At 42.1% G+C, this 27,490-nt stretch overlaps 1 protein-coding gene across 7 annotated transcripts in view; it reads left to right on the top strand.

Moving 5' to 3' along the window:
* Rfesd (Rieske Fe-S domain containing) overlaps positions 1 to 27,490 on the top strand; it is a 78,451-nt gene that overhangs the window by 45,935 nt on the left and 5,026 nt on the right. For 4 of the 7 annotated variants that reach the window (XM_036206841.1, XM_036206845.1, XM_036206843.1 and 1 more), the window contains 2 exons: positions 14,666 to 14,747; positions 15,152 to 16,130. In XM_036206841.1, coding sequence (XP_036062734.1) covers positions 14,666 to 14,747; positions 15,152 to 15,245 — 176 coding nt within the window. In that variant the 3' untranslated portion in view covers positions 15,246 to 16,130. Of the gene's footprint in view, positions 1 to 8,167; positions 8,379 to 14,665; positions 14,748 to 15,151; positions 16,131 to 27,490 lie in introns of those variants that run through there. The other 3 variants (XM_036206842.1, XM_036206839.1, XM_036206848.1) reach the window with 2 other exon arrangements.

Below are 27,490 nucleotides of genomic sequence, written 5' to 3'. Positions count from 1 at the left end.
CAAGAGCTTCTTTTCTTGTTGCTTGAAAATATGCTAGAAGATTCCTGTGAGTCAGATCAGTGTGAATAAATATTTTCAGGCTGAGAAAGTGCTGCTTTGTGAAAGTTGCCTGAGATGTAGCCTTTGAACAACATTAACATTCACAGCTCAGCAGCTTACACATGCTTTACACCTCGATAAGAACACATAGCCAGAGCAAAGCTAGATTTCTAATTCAGTATTGTTTAAAAAAAAAAAAAAAGCCGAGAGTAGATTAAAACCCTTCATGATATTCCTTTTTACAAATAATTTTTTGTTTTTGTTTTTGAGAAAGGGTTTCTCTGTGTAGCCCTGGCTGTCCTGAAACTCATTCTGTAGACCAGGCTGTCCTTGAACTCAAAGATCCTCCTGTCTCTGCCACCTGTATGCTGGAATTAAAGGTGTGTGCCACCACTGCCAAGTTTTTCCTTTTTTTTTTTTCTGACAAAGAAATTTTAAACTACATTTATTTATCTACACATGCACACACACACACACACGTGTGTGTGTGTGTGTGTGTGTGTGTGTGTGTGTGTGTGTGTGGTCTCATGCATGCCATAGTGAGTGCATGTGGAGGTCAAAAGACAGCTTGTGGGAGTCCCTTCATTCTTTCCACATTGTTGGTCTGAGGGATGGAATTCAGATCATCAGCTTAGCAGCAAGCATCCTTACCTACTAAGCCTCCTGATGTTACTGTAGAGAACTAAAATTAGTGAAGTGTCTTAGTCACTGTTCTGTTGCTAAAAAGATACCTTGACCAAGGCAATTCTTATAAAAGAAAGCATTATTTGGAGGCTTGCTTACATTTTCAGATGGTTAGTTCATGATCATCAAGGCAAGAAGCAGACAGGTATGGTACTGGAGCAGTAGCTGAGAGCTTTACATCCTGATCCGCAGGTAACATGCAGACAAGCTCACACGCTTGCATGCACACACACACACACACACACACACACACACACACACACATACACACAGCTTTTTTTGCACTGTTGAATCCTCAAATCCTACCTCTAGTGACACACCTCCTCCAACAAGGCCACACCTCCTAAACGGTTCATCGACTGGTGAGCAGGCCTGCAATGTATGAGCATGAGGTAGGAGGGTACACTCATTCAACCACCACATGAACTGTATTTAACTCCTTAAAACATTTCTCAATAGCTTGTTTCATTTTAAATTATGCTAATAATTCCATATCATAATACCATGATTCTCTCAAGGGAGAACTTAGAATTTGCTTTGAGTAAATAAATTTAGTAGGTAGAAGAAAAACCAAAAAAGGCTCACATCTTTCTAAGAGATAAAAGGCATGAAAAAATAAAATTAGCACATTTGAAAACATGGCAAAACAAAAACACTTACATTTTTATGTTGTTGTCAACATTTTAACGCAGAACTTGATTCCCTTTGAAGACCGAGAATGGCTGTTTTCTTATATGCCAGAATAACAACCCCGTCTCAAAGCACCCACCAAGTGCTAGACCACGTCCTGGTCCCAGAAACCTCCTGTGTGCGGCACACTCCCAGGATGCCTCTGGGAGCGGGCCTTTCACTGACATGCAAAGGCGTTAGGAGACTCCCACCCATCTTCCCCAGCTGGAGAGGGCCAGGAAGAAGAGAAAGACGACTAAACAGTGTACACATTTGAACATGCTCAGCACAGATCACCCCTGTTTCTAGATGAAGAACCTTCACTGGGGAGCACTAAATACCTTGCTCTGTTATATTACAGACTTCATTCATTCCCTCAAGATTTATCATAAAGCATCATCTGTATTAAATCAACTCCTCATCAACAATTAGCTTTGTTGTTTAAAAGATGGTTGTTGACTGGGGATGTAACTCTGTGGTAAAACATTTGTTTAGCACTGGTGAGGCCCTGGGCTCTACCCCGAGCATAGCAAAATAAAATGAAACATAAAAAAACTCCTAATTTTATGTATTATTTTAAAAATATTTTTATTTAATGTGCATGTATGCATAGAATATGTTTGGATCAAATATGTCCCCACTCCCTCCCCTCCAATTCTTCACTTATCACCCCCACTTTTTCCTCCCAACTTCATATTCTCTCTCCGCACATCCACAGAGTCCAGTTAGTACTGCCTGTACACGCACAGGTATGGAACTATCCACTGGAACACAGACAGCCTCTCAGGAACTACATCTCTGAAGAAAACAGACTCTTCCTCCGTAGTAGCCATCAGTTGCCAATAGCTCCTCAGACAGGGGTATGACTTGATGATTTTCTTCCCCATCTATGCTGAGATTTTAACTGGCTTGAGTTTGTACAACTCATGTGCACACAGTCCTAACTGCTATGGGTTCATGTATGTCCCTATAGTGTCAAGGTTCAAGAATACTATTTTCTACTGACTTCTAGGTCCTCTGACTGTAGTGATATTTTATTTGTGCCCTAACAAACAAAGCTTGCCTGAAAATCAGAAGAAGGAGCTAGCCACTAGTTAACCATAGAGGTCTGGAGGTCTGGACAGGAATAGATAGAGCTAGACAGAGATAGGAAATGATAAGGTGGGTGGAAAGAGGAGGTTGCTCTCTCTTGGTGGATGATTTCATAGGGGTAAGAACTAGTGGCTTGCTTTCTGCCTCTCTGATCTTTCAGCTTTTACCTCAATGTCTGGATCTTGTTTTTTGTTGTTGTTGTTTTTTATTATTATTAATAAGACCATTTAGCAATTTGTGTTACATCTGACTCTTACAATCTTTCCACCCCCACTTCCAAAATTATCCCTGAAGCTCAGTGGAAGGAGTTTGATACAGATGTCCCATTTAGAGCTGAGCATCTTAGTCTCTGTATGTTGACCTGTTGTGACCTGTAGGAAGCTTCTGTGATAAGGGTTGAGATATACACTAGTCTATGGGTATAAAGATAAGAACTTAAGGGTCAGTTATCACTATGTTCATTTAGCAGAATAACAGTAATATGTTCTCCTTTAGGGCCTATGACCTAGCCAGCCACAGACTTTTGGTCCAGTTAACTGTACAAAGCATGGGTTCTATCTTGTGTAGCAGGATTTAAATCCAAGCAGAAAGTGGCTGCTTATTCCCATAGCACTCATGCTACCAGTGACCATATCTTGCTAGATCAGTTGCTATTGTAGCTCGCCAGGTTCACAACTGAGTAAAATAGCTGACTATGTTTCTGCCCTGGTAGTATGTATAGAACTTTGCAGAATTGTGAAAGTTATTCAGTAGGGATTAAGTTTCTGGGTCAGTATGGGTTTATTTCTCCTTGTCCTATAACTCAGGTATGTAGTATCTTCAGAATTAGAGTCTTAGTGTCAAGTTTTAGAAGGTATTCCAGGATATTTGAGCAACTGTGTAAAGATATGTTGCTGTTTTATTTTGCCTGCCTAAGGCACCTGATTGGTTTAATAAAGAGATGAATGGCCAATAGATAGGCAGGAGAGAATAGATGGGACTTCTTGGGAAAGATGGGAACTCTGGGAAGAAGAGAAGTGAGAGACACCATTAAACGTAGAGGGACACAGACTTACATTATGGAGGAAAGCTGACGAGCCACATGGCAGAACATAGACTAACAGAAGCAGGTTAATTCAAGTTGTAAGATCTTGTTGTGACTAAGTCTAGGCATTGGGTTTTTAATTTGAGAGCCCATGTTGTCTGGGGCAGGCATTGTTTTCATGCTATAACGTAACATAAATAAACCCTTTTATATATGTGTGTGTGTATTGGTGAAATTATTAAGGCCACTCCACATAGTTAAAAGGGAGGTTTATTTAGTGGTGTAACTTACAAATGAAGGGATAGGTAGGTTGCACTGTCTGGGAAAGGTAAGGCTCAGTCTGGAGGTGTTCTCTGGAGAACTCTGCTCAGTTTACCTCCAGTGTCCAGGGTCCTGGAAACAACAGAGCCCCGGCATCTGGAACTCTGGTCTTCAATGTCCTCTCTCAGCCCCGCCTTGTAGGCGTGACCATTACCAAAGCCTCAATGGGGGTTGGAACTTCCAGGTCAAAGCTAGAATGGCTACCCACTACATCTCCCCCTTTTGTCTAAATAAGAAGGTTCTAACCTAATTCAAGACTATATACAAGGGGAAGTGCTGTGGGATGTTCAAGTATGTCAAATGTGTTGCTTTGATTGGTTAAAATAAAACACTGATTGGCCAGTAGCCAGGCAGGAAGTATAGGTGGGACAAACAGAGAAGAGATGTCCGGGAAGGGGAAGGCAGAGGCGGAGAGAGCTGCCAGTCGCCGCCATGACAAGTGAGATATAAGGTACTGGTAAGCCATGAGCCACGTGGCAAGTTATAGATTAATAGAGATGGGTTAATTTAAGATAGAAGAAGTAGATAACAAGAAGCCTGCCACGGCCATACAGTTTATAAGTAATATATGCATCTGATTGATTATTTTATACATGGGTTGTGGGACCATGGGGACTTGGTGGCACCTGGAGAGAAGATCTCCAACTACATGTGTGTATATGTATATATGTATGTGTGTATATGCACGTATATATGTGGGTAGTGTGTATATGTATATATATGTGTGTATACATGTATATGTGTATACATGTATATGTGTATGCATATATGTATGTGATATGTATATATGTGTGTGTACATATATGTTTGTATGTATATGTATATATGCATATATGTGTGTATATGTATATATGTATGTGCATGTATATATGTGTATATGTGTGTATGTGTGTGTATGTGTATATATGTGTATGTGTACATCGTGTGTGTGTGTGTGTGTGTGTGTGTGTGTGTGTGTGTATTGTGTATTTAGGAAGATACTGTGAAGTTTTCAGAGCTTTGTAGTGTTAGTTATCATCCTCCACGGTCCCTCCTCTTCCCTGACCTTCTATTGAATCTTCCTATTCTATTACACCCCCTTTTCTCTTCACACCAGCTGCATTCTATCTCCATTTCCTTGAAATTCCCTCAGCCCATAATTAGTTTCCTGTTTTCTATGAGTACTCCAATTTAAACACATGTGTCTAAAGATTCAAAGCCAACATCCACATACAAGGGCAAACATGCAGTCTTTCTGGGTCTGAGTGGCCCCACTAGGAATAATTATTTATAGCTCCAGCCATTTACCTGAAAATTTCATTTTTCTTAATAGCTAAGTAATAATCTATTGTGTACACGAACCACATTTTTATAATCCATTCATCTGTTGATGGCATCCAGGCTGTTGTCATTTTCTGGCTATCATGAACCTAGTAGTAAAGAACATGAATACACAAGCATCTCTTTAGCACAATATGCAGTTCTTCATGAATATGCCCAGAGTGGTGTTTCTGGGTGTTATAGCAGATCTATCTAGTCCTCTGAGGAAATTCCACGCTGTGGCTGCACCCATTTCTACCCGCACCAGCAGTCCCTGGTCTGTTTGTGTCACTTGCTTTACTGATCTTGGCCATTCTGACTAGGGTCGCCAAACCTTTCATTTGCTTTCTGCTGAGGGCTAAGAATGTTGAAGAATTAAAAAATAGTTCTTGTCATTTGTATTCCTTCTTTTGAGAACTCTCTGTTCTATGCTCATATTTTAATTAGGTTGTTTTCTTGTTGTTTAATTTTTGCATTCTTTGTATATTTTAGATACTAAACCCTTGTTAGGTGTATAGCTGATAAAGGTTTTCCCTGTTCTTTAGGCAGGTTCCTCTTCATTTGAATGATGGTGTTCTTCAAGTCCCTAGACCTTTGTTTAGACTGATGAGTGGCAGATGGTCCAATTTCCTTTAGCTGCAAGGCCATCCTGAATAAGAGTGCACACAGATACTTCCTGAAGGGACAGGGGACCTCAAGAAAATGCTCTGCTTTCTACTCCAGCAGTAAATTAAGCTGATTGTCTCCAGGTTAGCTCTGTTTTTAACAAGCAAATTTAATTTTACTGCCTAATGTTTGTCTTAGAAATTATTTTCTACTTCTCAGTCTTAGCTAAGAAGAAACTCTGAGACAATTGTTCAAACAGTCAATATCTTTTACACACATATATGTGTAAGACTTGGTATCAAGAGTACATCTTCATTAAATTTTCCCTTAATAATACCATTTAATAGCTAAGGAGGAAATGTCCATATGACCAAAGACAAGTCTTACCATGTGGAACATGACAAGACAATATAGAGTTTCAGTTGCCTTTGGTCTGTACCATGGTTAATGTTATGCATCAACTTGCCTAGGTAATGGTATCCATATATCTGGTCAAACATTAATCTCAGAGTTTCTGTGTAGGTACCATTTTTTTTTAAAAATAGGAGATTAACATTTAAACTGATGGAATTTGAGTAGAGCATATTACCCTTCTAGATATGGGTGGGTCTCATCCAATTAATTGAAGACCTAAATGTCTAAAGATTAATCTCCCCCAAGCAAGAAGGAATTCTGTCAGCAAGCTGCTGTGGTGGTATTTTGAACAAACAAAATTTGCTTGGAGATCAGAGGACAGAACAAGCCACTAGATTAAACATAGAGGCCAGGCAGTGGTGGCACACACCTTTAATCCTAGCACTCAGGAGGCAGAGGCAGAGATCCATTTGGATCTCTGTGAGTTCAAGGCCAGGCTGAGCTACATGAGATTAATCCAGTCTAAAAAAGAAACAGAGCCTGGCAGTGGTGGCACACACCTTTAATTCCAGCACTTGAGATTACACACCTTTAATCTCAGCACTAGGAAGGTTGAAAATAGGAAGTGACATGGCTGGGCAGATAAAGGAACATAAGGTGGGAGGAGACAAGAACAATCTCAGGCTGAGGAGTTGGTGAGGTAAGAGATGGTGGCTGTGGCTTGCCCTGCTTCTCTGATATCTGGCTCTGGGTTTTTATTACAAGAGCATTTAGGATTCATGCAACAAACTGCCTTTGAGGTCAAAGCTTAACAGTTGTGGTAGTTTAAATGAAAATGACCCCCACAGGCTCATAGGGAGTGGAACTATTAGGAGGTGTGGCCTTGTTGAAGGAAATGTGTCACTGGGGTGGGCTTTGAGGTTTGAGAAGCTCAAGCCAGGCTCAGCAGCTCACTCACTCTTCCTGCTGCCTGCAGTTCCAGATGTAGAGCTCTCAGCTCCTCCCCATCACCATGTCTGCCTGTGTGCTGCCATGCTTCCCACCATGCTACTCTATTGGCTTTGAATTCATCAAGTCTTCCCAGTTTCATGGACCAATTTCTTTAAACAATCTTTTTCTCTCCCTCATATACCTAGTTCTCTTTACTGGAAGCCCCTGATTGTATCAGTTCATGACAAAGTCAACCAGCTGACCTCTGGACTGACCTCTGGGAGCTCTTTAGGGAAGGAAACCAGGCTGAAAAGTTCCCTGTCTCATTTAGCTCTTTCTGAGATCTATATCAACTGAATTTACTGGAAGCCCACACCAGAGCAGGTACAGAGAGGAGTCCTACAAATCTAGACCCCTAGCATGCAGAGCAGGGTAGAGAAGAGAAAGAGGGTGAAGAGGAAAGAAAAATCTGGACCCTCAAAGAAAACCTGATCACTATTAAGACTTCACTATGGTGGTCACCTCTAGAAGGATGGGATGGTCCATTTAGGAGGAATGTGGACAATGGAATTATTTCCTTGATGTGAATGATGGGCACAATAATTATTCCTTAAACTATACACTCATTTATTATATAATTTTAAAGATGAACATAATGCTGAATAATAGGACTCTTTATAGTATCTTAATTCTCAGTCATAATAATTTCCCATGTGAACAGGCCTGCAACATTAAGAAACACAGACAAGTGTGAACATCTTAGCAAGTCAAAGAAATAAGTATCTCTGAACTGAGAGATACTTTGTTTTCCTTTTTTTTTTTTTTTTAATTGCTTCTACTCCAAAAGAAGGGAAAGGATAATATCCAGAGACTTGTTACATTTGTTGTCTTTCCACGACTCTGAGTACTTATGGGCAGGGTGAATATGAAAAAAAGAAATCTAGTTAGTGTGATACTCAGTACTGACTGTCAGCTTGACAGGATCTAGACTCACTCATGAAACAAGCCCTTGGGCATGCCTGTGGAGGCGTGGGCAGCCCCTTCTGGTAGCAGCCGCTTCTGGTAGCAGCCTAGATGCAAAAAGTCAGAGGGGAAAGCTTTTGATGTTTGCCTGCTTGTCACCCTCTGCTGTACGTTCATCTGTGACAGTGATCCTGTTCTGATGCCTCCAGTGCCATCTGAACACAGCTTTTCCAGCCTTCGTCCATGAAGTGAAAAGGAGTAGCTCGGGGATCCAAAGGCCTTCAGTGCCGTGTTGAGCTTCTGAGTATCCAGCCTTGTAAACTAAACAGCTAATGGATTCATAATGTAAAGATTAGCATTGTTGGGCTTATCTAGACCATCTGGTGTAAGTTCATCTAATAAATCCCCTTTTATTATATATTCATTCTATTTGTTCTGTTCTTCTAGAGAACTCTGACTAATGCAGTTAGCATACAATTCTAAAGATCCACCAGCACTGATGGAGCTCTGCTGAGTACCCTGCCATAGATGGGAAATGGCATCAACCATAGCAGGAACAAATGTGGGAAGAAGAGTCTGTTACCTCAAAAACCAGGAAGCCAGAGAGATGTAGTGGTCCCATGATGTCTTCTATGCCCCAGATGATCCAATCTCTGGGGCCAGGACGTGCACCTTTGGGGAGCACACTTACCAGCATCCAAATCATAGCACTGGGACATGTGGACAAGCTGAGAAGGAGAAGTGGAGAGGTCATTGTCACATGTACTCGAGAACAGAACACAGCATGTGCTTCCTCGAAGCACAAAGGGAGAAGGAAGCACACAGCACTCTCAGAGTGACATATCAGAAGACAGGTGGGTTTGTTAATCAGCTTTGTTACTACAATAAAATATCTGAGGCAGGATACTTAGGAAATAGGGTTGTTGGTGTTGGTGTTGGTGTAGCTAACTCACAGTTTGGGGGACTCTAAAACCCCAAATCAGTAGGCATCACTTATTTAGCCCCTGGTAAGAATGGCAAGTGGGAACAGTGGGTGAGCATGCTGAAGCAAATAGTCACATCATAAGCCTAAAACAGAGATTGTCTGTGAGAGAGGCTGGGTGCTGTTAGGTCTTGCATCTTACATCATCAGGTGGCGCTGGCAACTACGTACCGCCGCAGGGACACACATTCTGCACCTTAAAAAGCCAGATGCCTTAGACCACTCAGCCATTCTGACACCTAAACCCAGATGCGGAGTTGGGGATTTAGCTCAGTGATAGAGAACTTGCCTGGTGAGCGCAAGGCCCCGGGTTTGATCCTCAGCTCCAAAAAAAGAAAGGGGAAAAAAAAAGCCAGATGCAGACCCCCCCCACCTCTGCTCTCGCTCTGTTCCCTCTCTGCTTCTTGCTCTCTGCTTCGCACCCACCATCTCTCCCTCGCCCCCAGGCCTGGCTCTCCTCTCTCCTACCCCTCCTTCTAACTATCCTCTCTCTGTAACTCTGGTAGTCCTGGCCGTGGCTCGTGACTTTTGTGCCAGTAACCATCTCTTCCACCAGCGCTATTCAGCCTATCATTCGGTGCCGTGGCTTGCAGCAACCTCGGAATGCAGATAGAAAATTTCATGCACTGTGTGTCCAGGGCTGAGTTCAAAAGCCTGTACCAAAGACCTGCGACTGCCCTGCCCACTATGTTTTTTTCACATAGCCACTGCCACCGCCGCCACCGCGGAACTGAGTCGGGACTGCTCCCACTGCCACATCTCCTGCCGCCACCGCCTTGTCTCCCCCCACACATGTGAGTCCCCCACCATTTCCTGCAGCTACAGCCTGAGTTATATTACCTTGTCCGACCCTTGGGGGGTCCTTGCCTGCGTACCACGACACATTCTATATTGACGAAGTATAGGATGCTGTCCAGCCAACATGCCTCAGCCCTTACCCTTATTCTGATGACAGTTCCGGTAATTTGTATTGCTAAAGCCGATTCGCAGACTGCCTATTCTCAAGTATACTTGTGATAGGAGCCTGGGATCCCTTTTGTTATTTTAACTTTTTATTTTTCTGAGAGCTGCAGCCATGGGACATAGGGGCATATACCAGTAAAACTGGCCATTTCAACCCTGATATTTCATGGGAATTATCTAACTTTGGGCAGCGAATGGGAAAATGAAGAGTTACCTTGTCCCCAAGCTTTCTACCGAAGCTCTGAACCCTTCTCCCTCCCCACTTCTGATTCTTTCCCTGCCACGGGCAACCACTTCTGTCTCTCTGACTTCTGCTCTCGGCTCTCTGGTACTGGGCAGGCTCTCCAGGGTCGGGCTCTCATCTTAATTCCTCCCACTCATTCTCAAGCTGTCCTGAGAAACGTGGAAGGGTCTGAAAGCCCGCTAGAATACATGCAAATAAGTTTACGATCGGTTCACACCCTGCCTCCTGGCAGGTCTTCCTAAAGCTGTCCTCAAGCCAGCAGACACCAAAAAAAAAAAAAAAAAAAAAAAAAAAAAATTCAGGACACCCATCTCTTGTCCCCCCAGACCTCCACAACATAGAGCTAAAATTTAAGCATCTGGAGAGCAAGGCTCCTGACCCCACAGGTGGAAGTTTCAGCTATGGCATTTAAGGCATACCAGGGGAGGGATGAAAAAAGTCTGAGAACAAAATTGTCAAGTGCTGGCACACGCTGGCTCCCAAAAGCCACTGGGTCCCTATTTTAAGTGCAGGAGGGGGGGAGGTCATGTGGGCTAGTGCGTGCCCTGCCAGGCCATCAATAGAGCCCTGTTCAAAGTGCCACCTAGAAAGACAACCAGTCAGCTGACTGCCCCTGGCACCAAGAGGCAGGGGAATAGACAGACCTCCAGCAGACCTAGGCTTGGCCATAAGCTCGGAACACAGAATGCAGCATGGAAGCGATCCATTTCCTTCCTTCTGGATACCAGACACTAACCTGGTGCTGGGAATTTTGGCGTTTCACCTTTCTCCTTATTTCCCTATTGTCAGGGTAGAGGGACAGCCTTACCCACCTCACCAGATTTAATTATACTTTCAGAGTTACTTAATGTAATTTAAAAAAAAAAAAAAGTTCTCATGCACCACAAGCTTTTCTCTTCCCAGTTCCCTCTTCTAATTCTCTGCTAATAATACAGGATCACCACAGAACTGGAGTCCAGGAATCATCAAGTAAGAAACTGTTAACAGCTAAAAGGTATTTACATCCCCAGACCCCAAAGTGTCTGGGTTCTACAATAACAGACTTTAATATAACCATCTATTACTGTTAAATGCTCTCAACAATTGATCACCTGTGTCTCCTGGATGATAAACTAGTAAAGAAAACAGGTGCCTTAAAATAACTTGTCTGTTGTAAAGCTTAAAAACATGTTCCAATTTCTCTGTCTCTCTCATTAACACTAACCAATATAAACAGAGTACTAAACGCTACCAATGGTCACTAATTGTCTCATGGCTGCTTCTTAACATGTTCAAATTTTTTCCCAAGCTCCAGAAACCAGCTTAAATTCATCTGGACATGTAGGATCTACTTCAGGCTTTTCCTGTATCACCAGCATCCTGTCAGACACAGGGGCAGCCAGAGTGCCAAGCCAAGAGGGATGGAAGGCTCCAGGGCAGCAGGACAGCCCATCATCCCAGGAAGCCTGTCTACCTCAGAACATCCCCTTCCCTACCCCTTAAGAGCCAACTGATGCCCATCAAGTCAGCTGGAAGCAGTTTTTCTGGGAGAAATGGTGCCCCTATTCCTATTCACTCACTTTTTATAATAAGCAAAAAGTTTGGAATGTTAGGATCCTGCCCTCACTCCCTGGTGTCTTGCATCTTACATCATCAGGGGTAGCTGGCAACTACATATTTGCCATGTGGTCATGCAGTCTGTGCCTTAAAAAGCTGAATGCAGAACCCCACCCTCTCTCTCTTTGCTCTCTCTCTGTTCCCTCTCTGCTCTCTGCTCCGCTCCCACCATCTCTCCCTCCCCCCAGGCCTGGCTCTTCTCCCTCCCCTCCTTCTAATAAAGCTCTCTGTAACTCTGGTAGTTGTGGCCGTGGCTCGTGACTTTTCCACCAGTAACCAGCACTGCCACCAGTGCCATTCATCCTATCAGGTGCCCACAGTGAACTTTGAGTGTGTTCCCAAAGACCTAAGATGGTCACAAAGATGGATTACCACCTCATTCCTTTCCTACTTTTTATTGAAAAAATATTCTGATCATACTTTCCCCCTCTACCAACTTTCCCTAGATCCTTCCCACCTCCCCAGCCACCCAACTCCACACCCTTCCCCTCCCTCTAAAGAAAAACAAATAAAAGACAAGAACAAAAACAAGAAATACAGACACAAAACAAAATAAAAAAAGTAACAGAAACAAAAATAAACAAGCAAAAGACCAACAAGACAAAAAAAAAAAAAATCTCCAAACAAAGCAAAATGAGACAGAAAAACTCAAAGTACCATTAAATTAGTCAACTACTCCCAGCCCTGGGGCATGACCTGATGTGTGATTAATACAGCATGTGACTTCCTTTGCCAGGAGGTATCAATTGTAGATAGCTTCTTGGTTAAGGGTAGGAGCCATGTCTACTTCCCCCTTTCAGCACTGGGACTCTATCTAGCTTGAACCTTTGTGGGTCTTGTGCATCCTGTTACAGTCTCTGTGAGTTTACATGTGCAACAGTCCTGTTATATCTAGAGGGACACTGTTTCCTTGAGACTCCCCCTCAAAGAACCACAGCACCTCCTGAAACTGTTACCCTAGGCCTACCTTTTCCATACAGACCTTCGGGGGGATTTTCACCTAACCTACAGTCGGATTCATACTGCATTTTGCCTATAGGAGGAGAAAAAGGGTAGGTGTAGCTATGTATAAATTTGCTGGCTTGGTGGTAAGAAGCAGAGGGGGAATCCTTAGCCAATGCTTACTTTTTTTTTTTTTGTTTTTTGTTTTTCGAGACAGGGTTTCTCCGTGTAGCTTTGCACCTTTCCTGGAACTCGCTTTGGAGACCAGGCTGGCCTCAAACTCACAGAGATCTGCCTGCTTCTGCCTTCCGAGTGCTGGGATTAAAGGCGTGCGCCACCACCACCCAGCCCAAAGCTTACTTTTATCTGTAACACAGAATATGAGAATGAATAAAGAAACATCAAAGTTAAAGATGGAGAAAGGAGAAAGTCTGTACCATATCTGAGAGCCAAAGGTTAACTTGGATTACCAGATTAGTACTATATGACACTGAAGTTAAGAGGGCATTAACTTTTGTGCCATCAACGCACACAAATTATGACTTTCTACACAGTGGTGTTTGAATGAGAATGGTCCCTCATATGTTTGATGCTTGGTCTCCAGCTGTCAGATCTGTTTAGGAAGGATTAGAGGGTGTGGCTTTGTTGGAGAAGGTATGTCACTGGAGGAGGGCTTTGAGTTTCAATAGCCTAGGCCATTCCCAGTTTCTGTCTCTCTCTTTCTCTCTCTCGTGTTTGTGGATCAGATGTGAGCTCTCAGCTACTGCTCCAGAGCTGTGCCTGCCTGCCAGCCATGCTCCTTGCTGTGACAGACATGGGCTCTAACCCTCTGGAACTTTAAGCAAACCCTCAATAAACTTTTTATAAATTGCTTTGGTTGTGAGATCTTATCACAGCAATAGAAAAGTAACTAAGTCACACAGTGATCCTTCATAACCCAGACACGAAAAGTCAAATACCTACATGGATCCAGTTTTAGATTAGGATGGGAAGGAGGGAGAGAAAGAAAGAAATAGAGGCTATGAGGATGTGATAAATGGTGCATAGAGAAAGAAATAAAAACAAAAGGCTAGCTAAGATGGGAAGAAAAGAAAGATCCAGAGTTTAGACGTCTTGTGAGAATGGAGCAGGTAGTATGTCAGTGATGAATACAGATGGCCGGAGGTTGTTCATCCAGGGTATCTTAGTTAGGTTTTTATTTCTGTGAAAAGACACAGTAGCTGACCATGGTAACTCTTATAAAGGAAAAATTTAATTGCATTGGCTCACATACAGTTCAGAGGTTCAGTCCATCATGGTGCATGGTGGCATGCAGGCAGGCGTGGTGCTGGAGAAATAGTCCTACATCTTGCGGGCAACAGGAAGACTGACACACTGGGCAGTACCCTGAGTATATGAAACCTCAAAGCTACCAACCCCACAGTGACACACTTCCTCCAACAAAGCTACACTCCCTAATAGTGCCACTCCCTATGAGATTATGGGATTATGGGGCTAATTACATTCAAACCACCACACAGGGTATCAATTATCTGAATGTGTTATCTTAGATGTCCATACAGAGAATGATCCTCCATAGTTGTGCTTTTGGTTTTGAATGAGTTAATTTGTTAAGGCTATAGCAAGTAAGAGTCCATGAATAAAACAGCAATCAGACACTTACATCATCCTACAAAAGTGGCCTGGAGAAACTGAAATAAAACCATCAGCTAGAGCCTTGGATCCACAGAGAGATTCTGGGTGAGACTTGCGATGCACCATTCCCACCACATGTATTTTTATGTCACCAGATAGCAGTAGCTGAGGCTTTCGATTCGAGAAGGAGACTTCAAATCACTTCCTTACCTCCTAGCTGTGCTCAAGGACACAATGTTTTTACTCCAATGTAATTCAAAAACTCAAATCACTCCATCTGTTCTCAAGGAAATAGTGTGTTCATGCCTGTATTATTTTTCAGCTCTCCTGTTTCCTTTTCACCGGCGAAGGAATGATGGTGCATTCAGCCCATCCCCATCAGGGGGCTTGGAGGATATTTTAAGGTAAGCATACTTGTGTCTTAAGGTAGCAGGTAGGCAACCACATCTCTACAGACAGCTTCAGGGTTTAAACAGAGCATGACAACTTACTAATACAATGTGTATTAGATGTAGAGTTGTTGCAGATGTTGACAAAATTTCGTGTCTGGCTACGTGCCGATAGAGTAGAATGGTGGTGAAGGTCACCAAAAATAAAGAGGCTCAGATATGGAAAGGGACTTCAAGTGGTCAGGAAGATCATTGAGACTTTGGACACATCTGTGTTTGAGGGAAAGAGTGAGAGGCAGATGCTGGGCATTTAAGGAACGCTGTGTATGCTGGGTGGTGAAGGGACTGATGGGGAATGACTAACTGAGAGCAGTAGGAGAGAGGAGAAAGTGTATGCAACTGCTTCTCTTGGATTTCAGGAGAACAGAAGAAGAAAGGTCTGATTTCTCCAACTGGCCCAAACAAAATTTGAGAAGGAAGACTGGAAAAGCTTGCCAACAAGCCAAAGCCTAGGTCAACCTACATGACCAGAGTAAGGTACAGAAGGGGAAGTTACATGTTATACTAGTGATGTGAGAAAATGGGGCATGCTACCTTCAACTGGCTCTACTTTTCACAAATTTGCATTAGTAACATCTTGATATTAGGTAATGGGCAGTATTTGGTGACCTATCTGCCCAACCTCACTGAAGAAGATCCTAAAAGATTCTAAATGTTTATGTTCCTCCTTGATAGAAGAACCTAATAGCAGGAAACACAAATGCCTTGCATGTGATCATCTGTATACCTGTTCAGAGAGGCATGGGATTCCTACAAAGAATCAGAGTGGGTTTGTGACCATGACTACTGGATAATCCCCCTTGTATAATGCTGTCAGGAAGCTGGTTTACCAGTCTTTGCAAAATGGCTCAAGCTGACATCAGAAAAGACAACTTCAGAACATGGGTCAAGGCAAAAATTGACAAGGCAATTTGCTCTGAAAAAATAGTGTTTCTATTACAGTTCAATGATGCCACAACTGTAGTTGTTTTAATGTACAAAATATCCCCTGAATCAAACTGCCAGGTACCCTAGGTGCTTAATAAATGTTTGCTGAACTGAAGACAGTAACGGGAAGAAAAATGTTGAGTACATAGAGTTGTTAGTCCCTGTGATTGTTAGATCGGGATTACAGATTGCATAGTGTCCTGTTGTGCCCTGCATTAGCCCCTAGTGGGATCCATGTGGAGCATCTTTACAGAAGTAAAGTTTGTGTATTTGCAATGCTGAGGAATGAGCTTTGGAAAATGTGAGTTAAGTGAGACAATGTTATCCTGCCATCCTGTCAGCCCAGCCAGCCTCTCCCCATGACCTTTCTTTCTTCCTTCCTTCCTTCCTTCCTTCCTTCCTTCCTTCCTTCCTTCCTGTCTTTCTTTCTTTCTTTCTTTCTTTCTTTCTTTCTTTCTTTCTTTCTTTCTTTCTTTCTTTCTTTTTCTTTTCTTTTTGCTTTTTGAGACAGGGTTTCTCTGTGTAGCTTTGGAGCCTGTCCTGGAACTCACTCTGTAGCCCAGGCTGGCCTCAAACTCACACTCTGCCTCCCGAGTGCTGGGATTAAAGGCATGTGTCACCACCGCCCAGCTCCTCATGAGATTTCTAGCCTGATTGTTTAGAACAGCAATTTCATTTAAATCACTTTTACTTTATTCTATAAAAATTCTGGAGGCCATGAAAGGGATTTGTAGCAAAATATTGTTGTAATCAGAGTAATATAAAAGAACTAAGTAATGTATTAGGGCATAGCCATTAATAAAAATAAACTGACCTGGAGCCTCCTAACCCCAGAGTGTAGCATGTAGTTACTCTACAACTACAGTTCTCAACCTGTGGGTCAAGACCCCTTTGGAGTCACATATCAAATAATCTGCATATCAGATATTTACATTATGATTCATAACAGTAGCAAAATTACAGCTATGAAGTAGCAGCTAAATAATTTAATGGTTGGGGGTCACCACCACAAGAGGAGCTATGTCAGAGGGATGAGAACCACTGCTCCAGAGGATCTCTAGCTGTTGTTATGGTTGTAAAGCTACAGCTAGTGAAAACGAAAATGCTCACTGTCATAGAAGGAAGCAAAGTAAACTCTGCTTAAAGAACTGTTTGCTTTTTATCATGCTTTGTTGCTCTTGTGTTATACCAGGGCTATCTATTTCTGCACATCTTACTTCTCAGCATAGGCTTTTCTGCAGTTCTAAAGTTAGGTTTAATCATCTGTGTAAACATATTCCCCCCAACATGATGAATATTCTAATAGCAATTACCCATGATTATTTTGATGCAGTTCACCAACAAGCAGTTAGCTTCTTGTTAGCCAGCTCAACAGAAATACCACTTCTTGCTAGATTTCACCTGATGCAAAAGGGTTTTGACTCCTCAGAATTCAACAGATCTTCTTACAATGAAATTTGCCAGATTTCATAATAGCAAACCAAGGTACATGAAAGAGAACTCATAGCAAACAACATCTTTAAATGTGCCTGTTGGTGATCTAATGCTTATTTTATTTAGTTGTTTGTATGATATAGGTTCTTAATATGTAACTATGGCTGTCCTCCAACTCCCTATGTAGATGATACTGGCCTAGAACTCACAGAGATCCATCTGTCTCTGCCTCCTTCATGCTGAGATTAAAGGTGTTTATCACCTTGCCCTGAAAATATTTGTTTTGATTTGATGTGTATGAGTGTTTGCTTATGTTTATGTATGTGCACCACTTGTGTGCCTGGTGCCCACAGAGGCCAGAAGACTTCAGATCTCCTGTATCCTTGGAGTTACAGGGGATTGTGAGTCACCACGTAGGTGCTGGAAACTGAACCTGGATCCTCCCCAAGAGCAGCCAGTGCTCTTAACCTTTGAGCCATCTCTCCAGTCTCATTTTTACATAAGTCAGTAAGGATGTTCTACGACTCAAAGGCAAAAAACTCAAGGAGACTTGAAATATATATATATATGCTTGCAGTTTCTGCTGTAGCCTGGGTAGAAGTTCAGGAGTGGAGTGTTGGAGAATTTATTCAGTTATCTGGTTGAAGATGCTTCCAAGGAAAAGATTCAAAATCTTTGCTTGCTAATGGGATTAGCCTAGAAGCACTTTCTTTGATTAATCATATTTACCACTTCACAGAAAAAGGTCTCTTATCTTTCAACACAGATTGAATCCTAGTCTTAAAACAGGCAGGAACTTACAACACAAGAATGTATTGAAGGAGAACCTTTAACAAGCCCTTCCTTAGCAGGAACAGCAGTGTCTCTGTGGTACCTGGAATGTTTCCTGTTGAGGAGGGGATATGGATCTGGCTACCTCACAGAAAAATACTTAGCTGGGGGAAAAAAATTACCCAGATCCAGATGTTTTAATTCAAAGAGAGAATATCAATAAAAGATAATACCAGAATTCAGGATTAATGTTTAAAATTAAAATTATTATTTATTTTCTAAAATTTTTTAACTCTTATTTTGTGTATATGGGTCTTTTGTCCACATGTATGGCCCATTGAGGCCAGAAGAGGTCAGCAGATCTCCCCTTCTCCCCCTAAATTGGAGCCACAGACAGTTGTTGGATGCCACGTGGGTTCTGGGACTTGAACCCGGTTTGTCTGGTAGAGCAACCAGTGCTCTTAATCACTGAGCCGTCTCTCCAGCCCCCAAAGTTTACAATTTTTAATTGAGCTTTGAAGAGGAAAAGAAGGCGAGTATCACTAAAAACATGCCCGAAGGGCTCATCAAAGGCAACAAACAAGAGGATGCAGAAAGCACATGTCATTAAGATGTGCTATTGGGTTATTTTGTTTTGTTTTATTTTCTTCTTCTTTTTGGATACAGACTCTATTGTAGCCCGGTCTGGTCTTGGTTTCCCTCTGTAGCCAAGAATGTCCTTGAAATCCTGAAACCTTATGAAGCCTGGCTAAGATAAGTTAAAAGTTTGCAATGCCTTTGCCAATTTAATATTTAATGGCATCAACTGGAGTCTCAGAAAGAGAGATGTTTCAATTGCTAGTCACTGTAAAATACAGTTCTGACTACAGGCAGGATTATAGGCTCAGAAGGGCTGTCATGGCACAGGGGTCCGGTGACCTGGGTTGTGACGATTTTGAATGAGAGGAAAAGAACAGTTCGAAGCACGCCTGTGAAGTCTTCTAGCTGGGGTAATGCCCAGGGACTGCCATCATGGAGATTAGAGTTCCTGTAACAGCAAGCTATGGGGGAAGCCAGGCTGCAGTGAGCACCAGGAGAAGCTGCTATTAGAATTTCAAAATGGTTGGTGGTCACGGTGACACAGCCCGAATGCAGTCTATTTGTAGTGCCTTAGAGTTCTCAAAAAAAAAAAAAAAAAAAAAAAAAAAAAAGGCTAACGGCAACATTTTATATCATTTAAAGATAACACTCCATGTTTCTGCATGAATACAAGTTAAAAACTTCACAAAAATATAATGAATAAATGAACCGCATCATTGGGGCCTGATAGCCATACTTGTGCTTACAACGCTGGAAATTATATTCTATAGTAGAAAGGGGTTTTCAGCTTTTCAATAGTAAATAACAGAGCTGGAATCCTAAATGCCACATTACCAGATCTCTAAATAACAGAGCCGGTCTCCTAAAGGCCACACGACCAGACCTCTTTGAAGTTCAACACTTTGAAAAATGCTAGGTGTCCTAATTCAAAGGAACATATGTTCTGTTAATTATTCAACATTTTTAACGAAAATAGAGCAGTTCTTTGTCCGTTATCTATCTACATTTAGCACAGTGGCTAGTTGTGTTTTTCAACTAGAGAGAGACACAACTTTGCCAGATCTTTTCTGAAGGGGAGGGGAAGTGTGACTGGATGTGCATGTGACAAGAACCTGCGTTCTCCTGTGGCTTCCACAAACAGCACAGTTGATGGTGCAAATCTTGCCATTTGGAAGAAACCCAAAAGGCTGAGACAAAATGCAGCTGTAGGCCTCCACTGGAGCATCACTTGAGATCAAATGAGTAAGTCTGTTGGAGAATATTATCCCAAGGCATTTTACTTTTGTTTATGCTCTGGAACATTTGTTTAATGATGCAAAGATATGTTTGATTAAATAAAATTCACCTGCGGTCAGGGAGCTGAGTCAGCAACTAGCTGACAGGAAATGGTAGGGAGGAGCCAGGTGAAAAGGGGTTTATAAAGAGGGGTGAGGAGAAGCAGGAGGGCTTTTGGAGGATTTGGACAAGGAGAGGAGGTGAGCTGCTTGATATTCAGCCTCTCTGAAGAGCAGAATTCCGCCTTAACCTTTGAATCTTGAGTTCTTTAGAGGGACAGAGGTTTAGTTAAGTTCCTTTTGTAGCTTAGCAAGGGTTGGAGCTGGCAGGGTTACAGCTGCTGATTCAGACAACTGCAGCTTAAAAGCAGCAACCATTTTAAAAAAGGACAAGAAAAGCCAGGTCTTCCTTTTGCCTAAACAAAGGGTTTCGACCAGATGTCTGGCCTTGGTAAATGAATTTACTGTTCCCAGTGAACTACTTGCAAGCTCTTATTGGCTGAGTGTCTAATCTCGTGATTTTGTCTGTAAATTTACAAATCTTATCTCTCATTAGATTAGTTAAAACAATATGAATACAGTTTGCCCCTGAAGGCTGAAATTCTAGGCAAGGTCTTCGGTTTGTCTGTTAGCCCCCACCTCCCTTTCTTAAGGCTTCTCCGCTTCTTTCATCTTAAGGCTAGCAGAAGTCCTCTGTTTGGCTTCCGGGACGGTGGGACTTCATTGTGCATCCTTTGGGGGTTGCCTCTGGAGCACAGTTGAAGGCATCAGCTGGTAAGCTCCTGGGGTTTTGACAGAAAGAGAAAAGTTTCAAAAGATGAGATAATTGTAAATGATATTTTGAATAAAACACTTATTACTACAGGGATGCAGATAAAACTCCATTGGTAGAGTGCTTATCTAGCATGTATAAAACCCCGGGTTTGATTCCCCAGTACCATATATGTTAGGCTTGGTGGTTCACACCTATAATCTTAGCATTTGGGAGGTAGAGGCAGTGGGTTCAGGAGTTCAAGGTCATCCTCATTTATATAGTGACACTGAGGCCAGCCTGGTGTATATGAAACCCTGTTTCAGAAACAGAAGTAGATAAATGTTATGTGTACACACACACATACACATATATTAATACAGAATACATCTCTTTAAAATGTAATGCTTAATAAAGTCTTCTAGGCCGAATAACTGAATGTGTCTGATTAGCTTTAATTTTTGGTTGATACCATGATACAGTAATGCCAACATCTGACTAATCCATTTCTTTGAAGGTGCTCTGAAAGAGTTCTCACAGGTGTATGGCTTCAAGGAAGAGCTGCTTTGTTAGCTAGCTTGCTCTATGTGACATTTATTTCCCAGTTCCATCAGCTATTACACAAAAATGTTGGTTGACATTTGATAAGCACATTTCCATCTTGCCTAAAGTTCCAGCAAACTAATCGGAAGATGCTACATGTTTTCATTTTTATTCTGTTATTTATTTATTTGCTGGGAAAGGGTACAGGCCTCAGGGCTCACGTGGAAGCAGAGACAACTTGAAGGAGCTGGTTTCCTCCTTCCCTTGTAGGGGTCCTGGGAATCAAACTCAGGCCTCTAGACTTGGTGGCAAGCTCCTTTTCTAGCCTAGTCACCTGTCCGGCCTACATGTGTTTTTCATTCAGACCTCCAATGCCCACTGAAATTCTATTTGAACAATGTCTCAAGGGAATTAGGAAAATGCTGTGAGATATGAGGATTCTATGGGTTTCATGTGCTGTTGTCAATCCAAAAATTAAGAAATAAAGGAAAGTGGGACTGGAGAGGTGACTAGTCGGACAGAGACCAAGTTCAACTTCCAGCCCCAACTTAGTGGCTCACTAGTGTCTGTAACTGAGTTCCAAGAGATCTGTGCCCTCTTCTGATCTCTGTGGACATCAGGCAGGCAAGTGGTACACAAACATACAAACAGACAAAGCAACGATATACATAAAATAAAAATAAATTAAAACTGGTTAGGAGCTCCACCTCACACAGCTCCTCCTCAAACCTGCCCCTTCAGAGCCTGCCAAACACAGCTGCTCTTCCAGAGAGGCTCAGGATGACTCCCACAGGGATATGGCATCCCTGAAAACAGACACATGGTTCTTCTGGTCTCCTGTCCTTGTCTCCTCTTTGTCAGACTGGGGAATCACCCAGGAACACTTTACCTATTAAACCTGGACTTTTCCAATTTGGTCTGATTCGGTTCGTTGCAACAGCAGAGAGGCCTTCAGGAGGCCTAAAACTTATAAAAACAACTTTAAACAACGAAGGACAGTATTTCCAAGCATCCACTTAGTGTGGGTAAGTCACCTGAGTTGGAGCCGATGCCCCTTCACTCACTGTTTGAGACAATCAGTCACTTTCTGTCTCTGTGCCCTAATGTTCTCTCCTGCAAATTAGATAGCAAACAGACCCTACTCCAGGGGCTGTGAAAACTATAAATCAGTATTTGTAAAGCACATAATATAGTTCCAGGCACACAATACATAATATGTAATTATATGAAGCATATAGTATATAAAGAATAAGGAGGAGAATTCTCATGCCTCATGCTTTAGGGAGTGAATAAAAATCACTTTTGAAATAAGATGAATATTATCTACCAAAGTTGGACTTATACATACCCTATGACTTAGCAAACTCACAAATAAATATTTAAAGAAAAGGGATCCTGACAAGTTTGTTTCAAGCAGGTGAAAGTTAGAAATGACCTGCATGTCCACCTGCAGCGGGATAGATAATGGGTAACACATATCTCCATTGGTGCTGTTCAGCAATGCAATAGTGAACCATAGCTCAGGTAGTGTGGCCAAACCTTACAACAATGAGCAAAGGACAGTGTGTACAGTGTGAGCACACTTGTGTCAGTGAAAAACTGGAAGAAAGACAAGCCACAATAAACAAACATATAAGGGAAAATAAACAATCACCACAAATTCAAGCTCCTTATTCCCACAGTCACTGTGGAGGAGACACAGTGAGTGAGTGTGTGTGTGTGTGTGTGTGTGTGTGTGTGTGTGTACTCAAGAGCATGTGTGTGCACATGAGTGTGTGTGTGTGTGTGTGTGTGTACTCAAGAGCATGTGTGTGCACATGAGTGTGTGTGTGTGTGTACGTGCATGTGCATGCATGTGAGTAGATATGTGAGAGTATGTGTGTGCACATTAGTGTGCACATGAGTGCATGGGTTTGTATCTGTGTGAGTGTATATATAACGCAGCATGGGATAATCCCTGATGGTGCTCTGCTTTTTACCTAGAAACTTTTAGATGTTTATTTTTTTAATTATGTGCTAAATTATATGCAGGCATTTTCTGTACTTTCCTTGTATGTGTGTAGTGTTTCACAGTGAAAGCGTTCTTTCCATTTATTGAAAATACATTATTTTTTCATACAGTCTATCCTGATTACAGTTTCCCCTTCCTCTACTCCTCCAGTTCCTCCCTCCCTCCCTCTCCTCTGGATCCTTTCTCTTTCTGTATTTCACTAGGAAATAACAGGCTTCTAAGAGATTAAGAACCCGACATGACAAAATAAAATATAATAGCATAATGCAAAAACCATCATATGGAGCCTGAAAAAGCAACCCAGCAGGAGGAAAGGGTCCCAAGAGTAGGCCTGAGAATCAGAGACCCCCTTGTTTTCGCAGTCAGGAGTCCCTTAAAAACACTAAGTGCAGGCCCTGTGCTTGCTGCTCCAGTCTCTGTGAGCTCATACGTACCTTGCTCAGTTGATTCAGGGGCCTTGTTCTCCTGATATCCTCCATGCCTATGTCTCTCACACTCTTTTTGCCTCTTCTTCCATAGGGTTCCCTGAGCTCTGAGGGGAAGGATTTGATGGAGACATCCCATTTAAAGCTGTGTGTCCCAAGGACTCTTTCTCTGGGGGTCTCTGTGTTTGTTCCCATCTGCTGCAGGAGGAAGTTTGTCTGATGATGATTGAATAACACACTGATCTATGAGTATAGTGGAATATCATTAGGAGTCATTTAATTTATACTTTTATTTTTAGACCAGTGGTGTTTGTTTCTACCATAGGCCTCCAGGCTATCTAGTGTCTGGTTCTTGGTCACCCAAGCAGTGTTAGGTCTGGGTTCCACCTCATGAAGTGGGCCTTAAGTCAAATCAGACATTGATTGGTTACTCCCACAAGCTTTGTGCCACCATTGCTCTAGCTTATCTAGTAGAAAGGATAGAACATAGGTCAAAAGACTTTTGGTTGGGTTGGTTTTTACATTTCTGTTTTGGTAGCCTGCACAGTATCTTCCCATACCAAAGAGCTAGAACATAGGGGTGAGAGCTCCATATATGTAGATGTAACCATCTTGTTAAATAAGAAACACAGAGCCAATGCAGAGATGAAAGCCCAAGAGGTCAGAGTAACAGCTAAGAGTTAAAAACCTTACCCTTCACTGCCACTCCTGTCCTTCCCTCAGCAAGACCTACTTCCTATGTGTCTGTCTTTCTTATAGACTTTCTGTTCTGCCTTCTCATTGGTTATAAACCCAACCACATCCTCCTCATCACTGCCTGTCTGTACAGACCTCCAGGTCTTCTATGGTTGGTATTGAGATCAAAAGTGTGTGTCTCCGTGTCTGCCTGACATGTGATCTGGATTAAAGGTGTGTCCCACCACCACCTAGCTTCTGTTATGGCTTGCTATTAGCTCTGACCCCCAGGCAACTTTATTTATTAACATACAAATAAAATTACATTTCAGTACAAATAAAATATCACCATACATATAGGCACCAGCTCAATTTCTCCATGTTCAATGACTTATGTGGGTATTGTCCTTGGCAATGCCCTCCCACATGTCAGTTTTTGGAGAGAAACCCACTGTGTTATTGTTATCAACAGCCTGGGTTGTTTGGGGATTTCCATGGGACCCCCTCTAGCCAACAACTCAATTGAATGCAGCCTAGTTCTGCTACTGGAAGCCATGTCTGGTGACAAGAAATGGCCAGTTGGGACTCTGTAACCTCATAAGGATCACCTTCATATATTTTAGGAAGTTTCTACATCATCCCCCAAGTGCCCCTCAATTCCAGCTATCTCTCCTGGCATTCCCTCCCTCAACCCTACCTCCCCTCCCCATCTGATCCTCTCCTTCCCCCCTGACCCCAGTCCACCCATAAAATCTGTTCTATTTCCTTCTCCCAGGGGGATCCAAGTCTCCCCCTCCCCATCCTCAGTCCCTTCCTCTATCTAACCTCTTTGGGTCTATGGATTGTACATTGGTTATCATTTATTTAATGGCTAATATCCACATATAAGTGAATAAGCACCATGTTTGTCTTTCTGCATCTGGGTTACCTCACTCAGGATGACTTTTTTCTAGTTCCATCTATTTGTCTGCAAATTTCGTGCTGTCATTTTTTTTAACAGCTAAGTAACATTGTATAAGTGTATCACACACACTTTCTTTATCCATTCTTCTCTTGAGGGACAGCTAGGTTGTTCCCAGTTGTTGGCTATTATGAATAAAGTAGTAGTGAATATGGTTGTGGTAGGATGAAATATAAAAGTGGTATAGCTGGATCTTGAGGTAGATTGATTACCAACAGCTATAAACAAACTGCTTTTTCACAGACTTAACACACAGATAATATCCTATCATGTGGCATGTTCTGACGCTAGCTGGTTTGAATTGCCTGTAAGGTGTGATGGGAGGAAAGCTCATGTACTTGCTCTCTCCTTAGTTTGCAATACTTCCTCACTTCAAAAGTGAATAATCTTGTCAAAACTAACCTGTCAAGCATGGTGGTGCATACCATTAATCCCGGCACTCAGGAGGCTGAAGCAGGAGGACTGTCATGAATCTGAGGCCAGCCTGGGACACAAACAAACAAAACAAACAAACAAACAAAAAGGCAAAAATTCCCATGAATCCATAAATGTTTACACTTCCAAAAACATTAAGTAGATTAACTTTTACTTTTGAAAAGCCATTTTTGAAGGATATGGAGGACAATCTGCCACCTTTATTAGAGCTTTCTTTTAAGATCACACAAAAAGTTGTATTTTATTATTGAAACACGGTCTAGAAAATGCCATAGTGCAACAGAACCTAGTAAACATCCCAAAGTGGAAAGTGTTAAAGACATCAGCTTTCAGTGTAGCCTGCAACTTCCCACACTGCTGTTCCAACACTTTGTTTTCAGCAAAACTTTCTGTGCATATTTTGAAGGTCTTTGCTGACAAAGGAATGCAGGTCCCCCCCCCCCCATTTGTATTCAATGTATTATTTCAGATATTTTTATCTTGGCAAGAAGAAAACTACTTCCCCAGTGGTATGTTGCCTTCTGACTTTCATTTTTAAGGAAGCTCTAAAGAGCCCTTTTTAGCATTTATTACCAAAGACTTGACATGGAAAAACTGGTTTGAATGTACAATAGTCACAAACGCTTGAAACAGTCCAGAGAATGCATGTATGGGGAATTGGGGGGACTATGTCAATTGTGTTGGGGTTTGTTCTTCCTGGTTTTTGTTTTTGTACACTAAACCACTCGTAACTCCCTTACCTAGATACTGAAGCTGTGAAGTGATGCTCTGTGTTAAAAGGTCAAGTGCCTTCCTTGCCCACTTGCCCTGCCCTTGCCTTACAACAGCCCCACACCCGCACTCTGCTCACTGAAGGATCAAGCAGGTGCCAGTACCTATGCCTTACTCAATATTAGTGCAGCTTAACTCCTCTCCTTTAGAAGAGTGTACAAACATATATTTGTGAATAGAACTCTATTTGATGAAAATGGACAGAAAGCTGCAATATTTAAAGGAGAGAGAGCAATGAGATTGCTCTGATGCACTTTCGTAAAACAGCTCAGCTCACACCTCAGCTCACCCTGCCTCCTGAGGCTCCAGCCCTCTGCACAAACCTAGCTCCCCAAACACAATGGAAAATGTCTGTGCCAAGTCCAGCTCTCTGAAGCTGCCATGCAACACTTGTTTTCTCTCTACACACTTGGGTACCAGCTTGCTTTCAAGATACTCCCCAACCTTACATAAAATTTACAACCCGGGGGCTGCCACCAGCTCCCTGAGCTGCCTCACATATAATACGTTACATCTCATTCTCAAATGAAGACATCTAACGGAGCACACCAGAAGGAGGGTTTCTCAGCCATTACGAAAGGAAGATACATTGTTTGGGATGGAAGCCCTTCCTGTGTGTTCCCCAGTGGCCTTAAAGTTGGGGATACATCTTAGTCTAATGTGTTACAACTTGTTTCAATTCATTCTTGAAAGGTCATATTTTTAAAAGGTACAAATAAAAAAACTACAAACACATACACTAAATAAAAATTTTAAGTAAAAGAGAAATAACAACCAAAAAGTCATCTTAATATAATTACAGAAAGTACCTTTAAGATGTCAGGAAATAGACCATCTGTGACATTTTTTTAGCCAAGACAAATAACAGTAACTACTGTAGCAATTGACCTCAAAATGTCTGGCTAAACTCAAGAAAGAGCTATTTCTCACTCCTACTGCAGTACAGTGCACGCTGTGAAGAGGTTCTGTCTCAAGCACCACACTGTGGTGCCAAGGACTTCAAACATGTGGCTTCAAGGTTAAACTAGCTTCAGCAGATTGGCAGTGTGTGTGTGTATTTTTAAAGTAAGTTTTCATTGTTTTGTATTTAAGATTTTTTTTTAATATTCATACATGCTTATGTGTTTGGATCAAATCTACC

This window comes from Onychomys torridus, chromosome 15, assembly GCF_903995425.1.
Source record: "Onychomys torridus chromosome 15, mOncTor1.1, whole genome shotgun sequence".
Classification (NCBI taxonomy): Eukaryota; Metazoa; Chordata; class Mammalia; order Rodentia; family Cricetidae; genus Onychomys; species Onychomys torridus.
Note: the sequence above shows the minus strand (reverse complement) of the source record. Positions and strands in the feature narration are given on the sequence as shown.